The 14744-nt window shown below is 39.2% G+C and overlaps 1 protein-coding gene across 1 annotated transcript in view; it reads right to left on the reverse strand.

Moving 5' to 3' along the window:
* Positions 1-14744, reverse strand: part of Cntn6 (contactin 6) — a 252515-nt gene that overhangs the window by 99666 nt on the left and 138105 nt on the right. The window contains exon 5 of the mRNA XM_013010399.1: positions 814-909. Within this exon, the coding sequence (XP_012865853.1) occupies positions 814-909 (96 nt within the window). The remainder of the gene's footprint in view (positions 1-813; positions 910-14744) is intronic.

The raw sequence follows: 14744 nt of genomic DNA on the forward strand, positions 1-14744 counted from the left end.
CGAGGGTTCCTGATCATGGGCCTGGAGCCGCTTACCAACGTGAGCCAGTCAGCCTGCCATTCTCTTTCTACATTCATTACCTCAAGTATTTGTTTTGGAGACAGAAATCTGACTAACACGGAGCCCACCACAAGTTAGGAAGCAGGATTAAAGGAATCAATGTTCTCCTCCCAGAGTGCAAAGAATGGTCCCTATTCTACTTTCAAACATGGCCTTTACTCCCATCCCTCCTCTCTCTCTCTCTCTCTCTCTCTCTCTCTCTTTCTCCTCTCCCAATTAATGGGACATTTCTCTCATCCAACCATTAAGGTGAAGTTGCCAAGTATATTGTTAAAATTTACTCCTCCAGAATCTAATAGAACCAATGAAACAACAATGACAATTTCAGATTTCTTTCTTTTTTAATGAGGTAGTAGCTCTTATCTGAACCCACTTAACATTCATTAGCCCACTAGGTATTCAAAACAGTAATAAATATTAATATCAGTCAGCCTGTACTGTGTATGATGAGGAACTGGAGGCTCAAAGAAGATGAACTCCCTTTCCCTTTGCCATAAACTCCAAGTCACGCCTGGGGATTACAGGTATTGTCAGTTTCCACACCAAGCCCCAAGGTCAACACTACTTATAGTGGTGTCATTCTTTTTCCTGCTGATATTTGAGTAGGTACTTGGATGAAGATGAACTTGAAGATCCTTCATGGTCCTTGTCAACAGATGAAGAACTTCCACTCACTCCAAGACCTGACCAATTTCCCCCTAAGGAACCACATGGAAGATATCACCCCCCCCACCCCACATACACCCCATATACCTCCAAAATGCGGTGGTGGGCCACAGAAAAGTACCACGCCTTGACCTTCTCTGACAGACACTGTGCTTCTTGTTTTGGTTTCAAAGTCTTCAATATCTTGGAAAGCAAAGAAAAACAAGTTTAGGATTAGTTACTTGGGAGGAGAAGGGTTTTTAAGCAGCATCTCTAACTTCTTTGTATCAGGAAAGGTGAGGGATACTCACTCTTGGCTTAGTGAGATTTTAGTTGATGATCTACTGACCTGCCCCCATTATTTAGTTTCAAAATCTCCCATTTCTTTCTGTCCTTTCTTGGTAACGTCATTAAACCAAGTCTGTGAAAAATACATTTGTTTATAGCACTGTTTACTTTTATTCTCCCAGCCTGCAGCCCAACGAGGAAATTCCTTAAGCTCAGCACATATTGACTTTCTCTGTTCAGGGAAAATGTGATTTGAGAGAGGCAGGTAGTCGGTAGGGCGGGGTCTTCTCACATCTTACATGAAAGGTTACCATTTAGATGAGAGGCTGCCATTTGTGAGAGCTGAGGCTGGAATGGTGTGAGGGAAAGCACAACATATGACGGAACCACAGAGGCAGAACAGCCATGTGTTTTCTATGCTCCTTGATTGATTCCTTCGCAAGCTGCTTTATCTTCTTATTCGGAATGTTGTGATTGCCTACATCAAAGAATTCTACAAAGTCAGAGGCAGAGAAAGGGTTCTTGGCTGTCTTGATAGCTGCACATCTGAGGTATAAATCTTTCAACATTCCTGGGAAACATACCCAGTCTCTACAAACAGATAAATTATTTCACTTCTTTGACCTTCAATTTCTTAATTGGTAGAATCATTTCCTTCCTTCCTTCCTTCCTTCCTTCCTTCCTTCCTTCTTTTCTTTTCTTTCTTTCTTTCTTTCTTTCTTCTTCCCTTCTCCCTTTCTTTCCTTCTTTCTTTCATACTGAGGAGAGGATTGAATGCAAGGCCTCACACTTGCTACATAAGCATTCTACTAATTGACCCATGTCCCCAATACTTTTACAATAGAACCATGCACTAACTTACTCTCATCTGGCCTTGGAACACTATCTTCCTAATTTCATCTTTCAAGTAGCTGGTATTATAGACATATGCTGCCAAGCTCAGTTTTCAATTATATATACTCTTGACTTTGAATAGCAAAAGCATTCATCACATTAGACCCTGTTAATTCCAATCTATACCACTTTCCCTTTTCCCATCTGTTCTTCAGAAGTAATCATTAGTTTTATGTTAATTATTTATGTTCTGACATGCCTGGCTTATTTTTCCACTAAGCACTTATGGCACTTTCCTCATTGGTTATGGAAAAATGAAATCTGCATATATATTTTCTACTATATGTATGTACATATATACATATGTACCTATGTGTATGTACATGCACATATATGTATGTATATATGTATCTATATCTTGCAGTTTAGGGAGTGTATTTCATTAGTAAAAAGTTTACCTACCCTGTATGAGGCACTATGAAGATAAAACAAACAAAAAAACAAAGTATGCAAATGAAACTATTGTATGGACTGTCAGTCCTTTGTCACTTCAGTGTATACCACTTTAAATGCCTTGCTAGGCACTGGTGCCCAGGCTTGAAATTTCAGCTACTCAAGAATATGAGAACAGGAGGACAGGGCTCCCAGTTAGCCTGGGCAGAAAAGGCTAAGAGATTCCATGTCCAGTTAACTATCCAAAAGCCAGGCTCAAGTAGTAGAACATGCTCTGAGGCCTGAGTGTCAATCTCTCTGGATCAGCAACAAAAACATCATATCTTAAAGAGAAAAAAAATCAACCTAGCTAGTAAACTCTATTTCAATATCAATATATTGAATTCATGGTTTCTGCTTCTCATGGTTATTATGAAATGTGATCATACTGAGGCTATTTTCCTCTTACTTTTATTCATTAAAAAATCCCCACTATGTTGTCATCCTGTTTTAGTGATCAAAGAAACACCAAGGCCAGGAGGGAGTTGCAGGAAGCTGAATGATCCTACGAAATTAACAAGCTCTGCTCTGAATCCTCTCTGTGTCTCACAACCACTGTTGTCCTCCCCCAGTGACATTCATCTTGTTTTGGGTGTTAATCAGAAATCATTATAACACAGTGTTGGTAAAACCAGGGAGGCTTTAATACATTCAGTGTTCACTGTCACACAGCATCCATTTGTGACATTACTCTTCCTCCCCTGGCCTTGTAGAATCTCAATAGGGTTTCTATTAGTTCTCAGGAGAGGAAATCAGCTTCTCTGGAAAGACATACAAGTCCTGTTAGCTATCAAAACAAATTACTTCAAAATGTTACTGGTTTAAAGGTTTCAATTAATAACTCACATTTTACAACTGCTAATAACACCTTAGATCACAGACAAGATATAATTTCACCTTATTTAAACTAGATACCCTGTCATCTGATATCCTTTGAACAAGACTGATTTTTATACATCCAATGTGTATTTCAGATGTCTTCCTGCTAATGATTTGATTCCGATAGGATTTAGAGGCAAGGTCTGCTGAATTAGCTAGTCAAATAAATGTCTATCAAGTATTGTCTTTATGATGTAAGATGTTTTTAATTTAGATTGATTCCTTTACAAGAAGGCAAAAATAGACATTCTATATTTCTCTTCCTCCTCCTCCTCCTCTTCCTCCTCATCCTCCTTCTCTTCCTCCCCCTCTTCTTTGTCTTTGTCTTCGTCTTCATCTTTGTCTTCTTCCTCTTTGTCTTCATCTTCTTCATATTCATTTTTGCTTTGGAGAACACAGCTTAGTGTGTCATTGTTCCCTGAGAATATCCTCCAATTCTACAATATTTGGAGATTTTCCCATAAAGCAAAAAGGTGACCTGCCTAGGCCGCCCTTGTACTCAAGGTATAAGTCCTGCCGAGCTGGTTGCTATTAATGACCCCCATTGTTGGGGCTGCTCTCATTAAGCCCTTCTGATGACCATAGCTTATCAGGTCCTGGGGTTTTATTGCTGGTTTTGGAGGAAGCAGTTGGCAGGAGCATAAGCAAAAAATGCAGTCACAAACAAGGCTCTGTTCCAAAGGCCAGCAGGAAGTGCCTGAGAATGGCCCATAAAATGAGCGTTAAAGAATTACTGGGCCATATGCTCTCTCCTGGAGCAACCAAGGGACAGAGGAGGGACAGGGGCCACCAAAATGTACTTAAAATTAAGTCCAAGCAATGCTAAGCATTGCAATATCTAATTGTAAGGAGAATACATCTTTGCATCTGTCACATGGAAGAATGCATCTCAGCTTAATTAAAGCAAGGAAACTGTGCCTTCCCTGCCAAGGCCTGAGGATCACATGCAGACGTTGTATCTGATAGTGCCAGCACCTGACACAGAAGGGGACCGAGTGTGGTGCCAACTGGTATAGCCTAGAGGAAGTTTCTGGGTACCCAGAGTCTATCAGCTAAGACTAAGAGGACAGCACTTGGAAATTTGAGAAGGAAAAAAAATATTCACCAGGAAAAGATGAATACTGAAAGCAGAACTAAGGGTACTGAGTTGTTAAAAAAAGTGAGTATTATCAGAGAGACAGATGGCACGTGTATTTTTTTCTCATATGTAGAAGCTAGATTTACAGTTCTACTGCACATAACTTATGTAGGACTCTAGTCTTTTTTACACAATCAGTCTAATGGAGGATACTTTTAAGGGAGGAACCCAAAGGCTTAACTCCTCTGAAGGTCTAAAATGCTACTTATCGAAACAAATTCCCAGATGAAGAATGCTTTATTGTTGTTGTTCTTGTTAGTGTAGTTCGTTTTTGTTTTTTAAAAAATGTCTTCTTAGGAAGGGGCAAAGGGAAGCCCAGAAATGGAGAGGGAATGGTGAATAAATGTAGTCATGGTCTTCAATATACACTATGCAAAAAATGAAGTATGCAACTTTCAGGCAGAGACGGGAAGGGAAAACTGGGGGAAAGTTAAGGAAGGGATAAGATTATCCAAAAGGAACTGTACTCATTACCTGACTTATAAAATGGTAACCCCTCCATACAATACCTTAATAATAATAAAATTATATATATATATATTTATTTAAATTGAGCTATATACTTTCGATCATACCTATAGTCCTAGCTACTGAAGAGGTTACGATCTGAGGAAGCTGGTTCAAAGCCATCCTGGGCAGGAAAGTCCTAGAGACTCTTATCTCCAATTAACCACCAGAAGTAGTAATGTGGCTCAAAGTGATAGAGCACTAGCCTTGAGCAAAAAAAAACCTCAGGGACAGTGCCAAGGCCCTGAATTCAAGCCCCACAACTGTCCCCCACACACATACACACAAAAGAGCAGCAATTATTGTGTCTTTCAAAATTTCTTACATAGGAAATTCTTGAATGCTGTAAGCTTTTTTTTTCTATTTTTCTTGTATGTGTGTGTGTGTGTAGAATAGATATATAATACATAATGTGTCTAGAGTAGCTATAATTGGCCACATAGTCTGATAAAGATAGTCTTTGACTACTTTCTCTAACTTTAAGGTGTCTGTGGGGAAAGGAGAAACTGAGGCTCAGAGAGGATTGCATTCTGACATTGAGGATTGCACAGCTTCTATGTGCCAAGACAAGACTGTGAAGAGTCAGAAAATAATGTTGTTCAGCTCTTTGGCTGTTATCTGGGTTTGTTGTTTATAATAAGCTAAATTGATGTAAGCTGTCATTCCATGTTTATACAAATAGCCAAAAGCCCAATGTGTTCCCAAAAAAATTGTGTGGGTCCCTCGCGAAGAGGAAAGGATGCCCCATGCTTTCAAATATTAAAACAGCTGCCTATCTGAAGGTGCGACTCCTGTGTGTTCTTGTGCTTCTTTCCTGTGTTTGTGTCTTGAGTTACCTCTATCCTCGTGTCAATGCAAACCTGGACCTCAGTCTCTGCAGAGATGTCCACACCTTCCACAGAAGTGTAAAGCATTTCTGTGCCCGTCAGTCATACTGATTGAGTATGAGATAATTCAACAACTTCTACACCTAATATTAAATATGTACCTATGTAGTTATTTTGCTACTCTTCTCTGTTGTTTGTATGTTGGCCCTCTCTTTCCTTCCTTCCTTCCTTCCATCCCTCCTTCCTTCCTTCCTTCCTTCCTTCCTTCTTTTCTTCCATTCTTTCTTTTCTTCCTTCTCTCTTCCTTTCTTTCCCTTTCTTTTATCTCTCCTTTCTTTATTCTCCATTTCTTCCCCCCTCTCCTCCCCATGTCCTCCTTCTTTCCCTTTTTTCCTCCCTCCTACTCTCCCTGCAATTGTCTTCTCTTAAAGGAACAGAGGGAAATGCCAGTCCTCTATGTTTCCTCTATAAAGAAGCTTGGCTATGTAGACCGTGTCATCATTCAAACACTAAGCCATTTGCTCTCATTCAAACAGGTCACAAACACAGGAAGTAAACTGTAATTCCAAATCGTAATGCTCTGAAGTGTCTTGCTTAACCCTGAGACTAGACTACTCCCTTCTAGAACTCAGCCCCCCCTCCCCCATTCTGTAATCCTGCTCCAGCCTGGAGACATTGCTCAGGTTCTTTGTCCATCTCATAAAAGCAATTTCAAGGATTGGTCACTTTGAGGACATTTGATGTGATTTTTTTCAAACTCAAATTTATTGTCCCCTAACCCCTTGCTTCCCAGCAAACTACTACTACCCCCTCTGAAAAAGTTTCTCTGTTGAAGCCTGTGGTGTAAACAGGACTTAAGCCCTGCTCACCTTTACCAAACAGTTTCCAGGCTGCAGGTGCAGGCTTTGTTTTGGCCTAAGGCAAAATCGTTTTTGCTGGGAAGAAAAAAAATTCAGATACCTTGCCCAGCAAAAGTAAAAGACACCAAGAAAAATTCCCTACCTCTGCATTTCACCCACAGAAGTCCAAGATGTGATCCAGGTAACTTGGTCAATGTGCTCTTTAGGAATCTCAAGACAATATAATGAGGTAGTTCTAAATTCTTATCTCACCATACTTCACTCTTCAAAGAGAATCACTTCACATGGAAAGTTGTTCCAGTTGCTATTTTCTATACCTTTGAGTAAGAAGGTTTTAGTTCTATTATTAATTTTCCCAGGCTTTTATTAAGTGGCATACAAAAATATCTCTACTTAGACCAGTTTCATTTTCAGCTATCATTTTCTGCATGCTACACACTCAGTTACACTGTTCGTGATATGATTGTGTTTCCTAGTATAACTCAGTAACATAACATGACATAACCTAATAAAGCACAATGCTATTGTCAAAGCCAATAAAAGAAGCAATAGCTAAATCTCGATATTGAACATAAATTTGGAATACTAATATCTAAGTAGGAAGTAAGAAACCAATTTCAAAGCTCTGAGTGTCAGTCCCATTTAAAATCCCAGTTAAAATCCTCTTTTTTTCTTCTTTTTTTTTGGCTGTGAAAGGATTTTTATAAACATTCATAAATAAGAGAAGAACAATTTATTGCACAGTGTCCTGGGAATAAGAAATTCACCAAGGATTTATTTGTGAGGTTTAAGAAAAACTAGTGAGGAAAATTATAAGAGGGAGAGCAAATTCATTATTTTCTATCTGCCCTGAATTTAGATTGCTACACAGATATGCACCTAATAAATAGAACAAGCTAAAAAGTATGAAAGACCTAATTAATTTGTTATAATGTGCATATATAGGACTGGCTATGATGAAAAAGAGAGAGTGAAAGAAAGAGAAAGGCAGGCAAGCAGGCAGGTAAGCAGGGAGGGAGGGAAAGAGGGAAGGAGGAAGGGAGGGAGGAAGGGAAGAAGGAAGGAAGGAAGGAGAGAAAAAAGAAAGAGAAGAAAGAATGAAAGAAAGAACAAAAGAAAGAAAGAAAGAAGGGAGGGAAGAAGGGAGGGAGGAAGGAAAGAAGGAAGGAAGAAAGAAAGGAGGGAGGGGAAGGAAGAAGGGAGAAAAAGAGGGAAGGAGCAATAGAGGAAGAGAGGGACGAAGGGAGGTAGGACAAATGTACTAGCGCTTGAGCATAGTTATAGACAGGTTTGAACACTGTACTCAAACTTGTTCTTCACATATTTTATACACTAAAAACCAGATGAGAACAGAAAAGAAATATAGGATGCTGTAACTTGAATGGAACATGTTACATTGGCATGCAAGATTTCTTAGATAGAGTTTGGTGGAGCCTATAAGCATTCCTGAGGGGAAAAGAAACAATGTAAGCAAGTATGCAAATTAAGTGAAACAATTGACGAATGAATTCTGTAAAAGGTTTGATGATAGAACAAAAATGATCACAAGCACAGGTTTTGAGCCAGACAATGGATGTGCGTTCCAAAGCTAGTTTTGCCAGGTACAAGGTGTTGATCATGGGCAGATTAATTAATCTGTTTATGCTGCTTAAAAAGAAGCCAACCACAGCTCATGCCTGAGATGAATGGTAATATATTAATCTCCTCAAATTGCACACAAGAAGTGTGAAATGAAGGAAAGGAGGACTTTCTAATTCCATCACTGATGTCATAACAACAAACCACCAAAATTAGGATGCTTGCAATTTTGTAATGGATTTTCTTTCCAGCATTCATCCCTGTCATGATGAAGGATACATATTTTTCTGAAGACTGACTGATTTCCTTCCTGGCCTCCCCAGTGGCCAGCTCAATTGCACAGTGAAGAAAATCGAAAGAGAAAAAAAGGCCTAAAGTCCAAAGCATGCGAATTTCATTCGGAGCCCTGTCACAGCATGTTGAATTTTATTTCAGCAAATGTTTCACAAACTTGACCAAAGCTGTTTTAGATCAAGACTCATGGAACCCAACCTCCCAGAAAGCTTGTCCAGCCAGCTGAAGCCAGACATCTCCTCTCGATAGCACTTGAGAAGCTAGAAAGATCTGACTGCCCCATTCACACATACTGTTAGGTTTGCCTTTGAGCAAATGTTCAACTTTTCCCATATTTGTTTTACAAGGACAGTTACACCATCTTTCAAGTCGGTAACCTCTAAAGAGATCTCTGAAAGTTGTTTGTGAATGAATGATAGAAACCTTGCTCCTAGGAGAGGCACTAGAAAATTCCAGGTCCACAAGTGAACACAGATGCACTGTCACACCTGTGGCATCAATCTGGATCACAGGTTTATATTTTATTCAGAATGAGTATCTGAAGAATTGTGGGGGGAATCCCTGAATGAGAAAGAAAGAAAAAAAAACAGAGCCAAACAAAACATATGTCTTTGGCCATTGTGGACACCAAAAGAAAGAGCAAGTAATTATTTGAATTTTAAGTATAAGCAAAATAACTAGAATTCAGTGAAAGCTTCCTGGGAGAAGAGCAAGGAATTCATATTTATTGACTCAAGTATAAACAAAATGACCTGGAGGTACCTGTGACCCTCATGTTATAAATAACCATATCAATGCCCAGTAATGTTAAACAATTTGTCCAAGGCTACACAGCTAAAAGGTACAAGGTAAGATTTCACATCTAGCAGAAACTAGTTTAGCCCTCAGGTTACCATTCTGCTTACTCCAAAGAGACAGGGGAAGGGGAATGAGTCAGAGGTCTGGCACTAATGGCTCATGACTGTTATCCTAGCTATTCGGGAGGCTGAGATCTAAGGATTGCAGTTGGAAGCCAAACCTGGCAAGACTGTTTTCTCTAAATAACTATCAAAAAAGCTGGAAATTGAGCTGAGGCTCTAGTGGTGGCGTGGTAACCTTAAATTAAAAAAAAAAAGGCCAGTGAAAGCCCTGAGTTCAAAATATACACATATCCACACCCACTCTCTCTCTCTCTCTCTCTCTCTCTCTCACACACACACACACAGCATCAGGGAGTAAGGAACAGAGGGTTACAAAGCAAGCACAGTGACATTTCATTGAAAAGCAAGTGTGCATGACCAGTCCTATGTCTGGGAAGTTTATCTCAGCCTTGACCTTCAGTCTTCCCACTTAGAGGCACAAAGGCCTTGGCTTCACAAAGGTCTGAGGGAGTTTGGCCAGGGGTTCACTTATGTGACTTCCATTGGAGGAAAGGGGAGGGATCTCTGAGGACCAATCTCCCCTTCTCACAGTCAGGGTGTTTAATGTGCTCTGTCCTACTGAACCTTTCTCACAGAGGGCCTCAGCTGGCCCTTCAATCACAGAATGAGATTTCACTTGCAAGAACATCCACAACTGGGATTCCTCACCGTGACTTCTGGATGTGGGGCTAACACTGTTGTTTTTGTATTAAATTGCTTTACACTAAACCCAGTCCTTAAAGTCCTGAGTTAAATCTTAATTTCCTTTTTCAGCTTTTCCCAGTTCAGCCCCGAAGGGAGTTAGGATCAATGATAAGAACCTCAACATGCATTATTCTATATATTTATAGAGAATTTTAAGTGGAAACCAGACTCTTTTCCAAAGCACTTTTACTTTTGTCATCTTTTTAAATACTGAGAGTGAAGCAGGAGAGATATCACCAAGACTTTATGGGTGATATATTTAAGTATTAGGGCAAAAGTTGTCATTAAATTTTGTAACTGTGCTTTGCTTTTTGAAGTTTCCTTGCATTTATGATGAATTCTACTGACTTTCTAAATACAGTAGCAGCACTATTGTTAAACCTGGAGGAAAAAGGCAAGGCATAGAAAGCCACATACTCTACCATCTCATTTACATGTGGAAGCTAACAATGCTAAACTTAGGGAAGTAGAGGTAGAATGTTGATACTGAAGACTGGGGTAGGAAAGAGGTTGGCAGAGAGGTTGATAGGGAGGGAGTTAGGAGGGAGGAGGGAGAAGGAAGGAGGAGAGGAAGAAAAATAGGGGAAGGAAGTGTGGATCAAGGAATATAAAGTCAGAATTTGACTACCCTATAGAGTATGTAAAAAGATACATGCATGTTTCAAAATTCATTTATTAGTATGTCTTGACACAGAAGAGAGATAATAAATAAATACATAAATACATTAATCTAGTGAGGAGAGAGTTTACTTTTGCATTATAAAAGGAAGAATAGTAGTGAGAGAAAAGAAAATATTTGTGATTTGGAGTCAGATAATCCTGTGTTTTAATCAAAGGTTTAGTTTCATAAATTGTAGGGCATTTGTTTGTTCCACAAAACTTTTCAATGTTCTTTAAAACGCTTTGAGCATATTAAAAACACTCTAGAAGCTGTGGCAAAAAGAGAAATAGATGGATAAATGTGCAAGACTTTAAGATGGTATTATTCAATTACTGGGAGAATAAGATGGTATCAACAACTTGCTTAATACACTACAAGACAAGTAGCCTTCAATAAGTAATAACTGTTAGAGTTCATTTAACTTACATATGGATTCAACACATATATATTTCTATCATTATTCTTCTATTTGTTATTCATATTATGTCAAATTAACTTGTATTTATTCTTAAATTCCATGAAAGTTTTCTATTGTTGGCTCTTCTTCTGCATGTCTTTCTCAGACCAAAGATCCTAGCATCACAAAAAGATTAATTGTACCTGGCCTAAATATGTGTACACTTATCTCTACTCATTTTCTAAGCAATGTAACAACTATGTTAATAGCATTTACTTGGATAGGACAATTAGTCTCAAGATAAAGTAGTTAGGAGGCTAAGCAAACTTTGTCAGTTTTACACAAAAGACCTTAACACTGGTAGATTTTGTTATCTGAGGTTAATAGTCTGAACAATCTTTTACAGATACAGAGAAACAACTGCATAGACATGTAGTATAATAAGGATGAACTATTAGAATATATATTTTGCACAGGATATTCTAAGTATGGACTACTATCTTTGTTTCAGTATTACCACGCGTAAATAAACAACTGGCTGACTTTCTAGCTCTATCCAATGTCTGTTGAATTAGCAACAATGTAGTCATTATTTGATGGCTGTTTGCTCTTGAATGCAAGCCATAGAAATTCACTGAGTCTGCACTGCAAGGGTAGAAGGCATTCCAAAAGCATTCTGGAAAGTGCTATGGCTCAACTGGTAAGGAGCCTGCAAGGCCCTGAGTACAAATCTCAGCATCACAAAAAAGTAAATAGATGATGTTAAGCGAAATGAACCCCAAGATAGGGACACAAGTGGTTTTTTTCTTCCTTGCTATTGTTTCTAACATATACTAAGGTATCATGTGATATTTTTGTTGTTGTTGTTGCTTTGTATGTCCTTCCCCCGTGGTATAACCCCTGTTTTCACTGTATTTGATGTTGGTATAATTTGTGGAGGGGAAGGGAAAAAACAAATAGTTTAAATAGGGATACAGGTGGACCCATTGCAACAATGAAATGTACAAGATGCTATGTCGAAAATGAACTTTACAATTTAGGCAGGGAGGGGGAAGCAAGGAGGAGGCAACAATGCTTGATAAGAAATGTAGTCATTACCTTGCTCATGTAACTGTAATCCCTCTGTACAGTTTTTTCACAATAAAACACTTAATGAAAATAAATAAATCATTAACAGGATCAAGGGAAATCTCCGGGCCCCAAAGCACAGGGAGCATACGTTGGAAGACACACGCTGCCTGTTCCTTCTTCCTTCCCTCTCACTTTGGATTTTTCCAGAATATCACCAGTCTCTGTTATCTTGTCTTTCTAGAACACCAACTTCATTCTTTTCCCTGAAGATGAGTCTCCATGTGCTGATAGTCCATGTACACCTAAAACCCTCATCTATATCTCCCTTGGGCTTATCTTAGCCTCCACTTTCTGATAAACTTCTCAAGTCCTGAGCCTACCATCAAGTTCTTTCATGTCTCTTGCTTTAGATGTGTGAGTTCAAAGTCAGACATTTCTGACTACAGAGACGAGGCTGCCCATTTGGTTCCTGTAGGCTACTCCTTCACAAGACAGGTAAAAAAAACTACTTATCAACTTCAGCATAGTGATTAATCAAGGTGATCACTGTCCAATTTTCTTAATGAGGTAATAAGTATAGCCATTCACATACTGAGTATTTAATCAGAAACCACTGAAGAATTATCTATTTTCTCCTTTACACACTAGGGCAAAGTACGTGTAATAAATAAATAAAACAAAAAACATAGGTATAATTCTTGAAAAGCCATCCTTGAAATTCTACATAAAAAGTTGATGTTTATGTGTGTATTCCTATACATAAATATGTACATATGTATGTTATCATGCATGCCATAAGAAGTATCAATGAGATAAGTCACTGTTGGCTCACACCTGTAATCCTAGCCACTCAGGAAGCTGAGATCTAAGGATTAAGGTTCAAAGCCAACCCCAGGGCAGAAAAGTTCCCATGAGACACATATCTCCAATTAACCATGAGAAAACTGGAAGTGGCGCTGTGGCTCAAAATGGTAGAGCATTAACCTTGAGCAATAGAGTTCAGGGACAGCACAGCATGTGGGCCCTGAGTTCAAGTCCCAGAACTGGACAAAAAAAAGGAACCATCAATGATGTTTTAAACTGTATAATAGAAGTTAATACCAAGCCAATTTCTTGAATTTTCCCTAATTATTGTTGACCTTAACAAATTACAAGCTTTGTGTTTGAAGGTTTGTTGATAGCAGCCAGGAATGATGGGACCTATCTCATAACTTGGAGCCCAGGTTAGATTAGCATCAGTTATTTTGAGAGGGGTGAGCTTGCCACCTTCTACCCCTACATCTCAGGAACCACTATTGTTGCTCTGAGCTCATTTCTATCCACTGGGGCGTGCTATTGACATGAAAAACTGAGCCAACTGATAAAGCTTGAGGGGCCTCAGGTGCACCACTCAATCACTGACACAGGAGTTGATGAGAAAGTGCACCCACTTTTCCTGACAATGACAGAGTGGCCATGCACTTCGCAGAAGGCCCACCCATGGCCCACAGCAACCACACATTCATGAACCCTTCTTCCTTAGGTGTTTCTCCTTTCTCTATTTTCCCTCTTTTTTGCAACTGATCCTTCTGCTTGCTACCTAAATACACTATATGAGTGACTCTTTGTCACAGATTTCTGCTTTTGAAGACCAAGAAAGCGGTGTATTACAGACACTGAAAGCAAGTCTCACCTCCTAAGTTTATTAGGCAGATACTATTTGCCAAGCCCCCTTTAAGAATGCACCATTGAACTAACCAGATAAAACTATGGAAAATCAATGTCTCGCTTAATTTATTTCCCTGGTTCTAGGTGCACTTTCCTGAAGTTTTCCACTAATTGTGAAAAGTCAGTTTTCTTCTTTATTTCTTGAAAAAGCAGGCCATGTAATGAATTGTTGAAAATGCATCAGATCTGAGTTTTCTTTCATGGAGGTATTACCTAAAGCACCAATGACTGGGTAAGTAGACTGTTGTTTCTGTTGCTACTATGAATTGTCGATCAGGGGCAGAGAAACTCACTGTGGTATTCTGCAACCTGAGCATGGCATAGCATCAAACAGCTGCCCTGGATCCATCTTTGAGACTGCACAGTTAGTGGTATGAAAGATTAAGAGTCACCTTTGGCCTGTAAGAGGTGCTACGTTGCACAGTTAAGCACTGACTGAGCCTCTGGATGTTTGGAGTTTGAATCCCCATCTAGAAGCCACAGGCATGCAAAGCAATCGACTCAGCCAAACACAAAACTGGTTTTGATCTTCTGTGTTTTTGAAAAAGTTCCCTCTCGCCTGTCATCACAAAGTCAGTTGAAATCAGGGAGCAAATTTGTATTCAAGAGGTTTTTCTTTCTATCAGCAAATGGTTTATAGGCACTTTCACTAAATTGCTTCTCTAAAAGAAACAGACAGGGTCTGATTTGCATTGGCTTCAGGATATCTCTGCCTGGAGACCTGGAACTGCTCTAGTTGACCCCCCCAACCCCCCCAAAAAAGAAATCTTTATGCCTCAGAATCTAGAAAATTTTCTTCTAAAATTAGGCTTCAAAGAAATTTTAGCCTAGAGCATTCAAAAGAAAGAATTTTTTAAACTCATCTAAAACTAAAGTGACCTTTAACTGTCTTTTCAGATAAG

The sequence above is a fragment of the Dipodomys ordii genome, unplaced genomic scaffold (assembly GCF_000151885.1).
Source record: "Dipodomys ordii isolate 6190 unplaced genomic scaffold, Dord_2.0 Scaffold12, whole genome shotgun sequence".
Classification (NCBI taxonomy): domain Eukaryota; kingdom Metazoa; phylum Chordata; class Mammalia; order Rodentia; family Heteromyidae; genus Dipodomys; species Dipodomys ordii.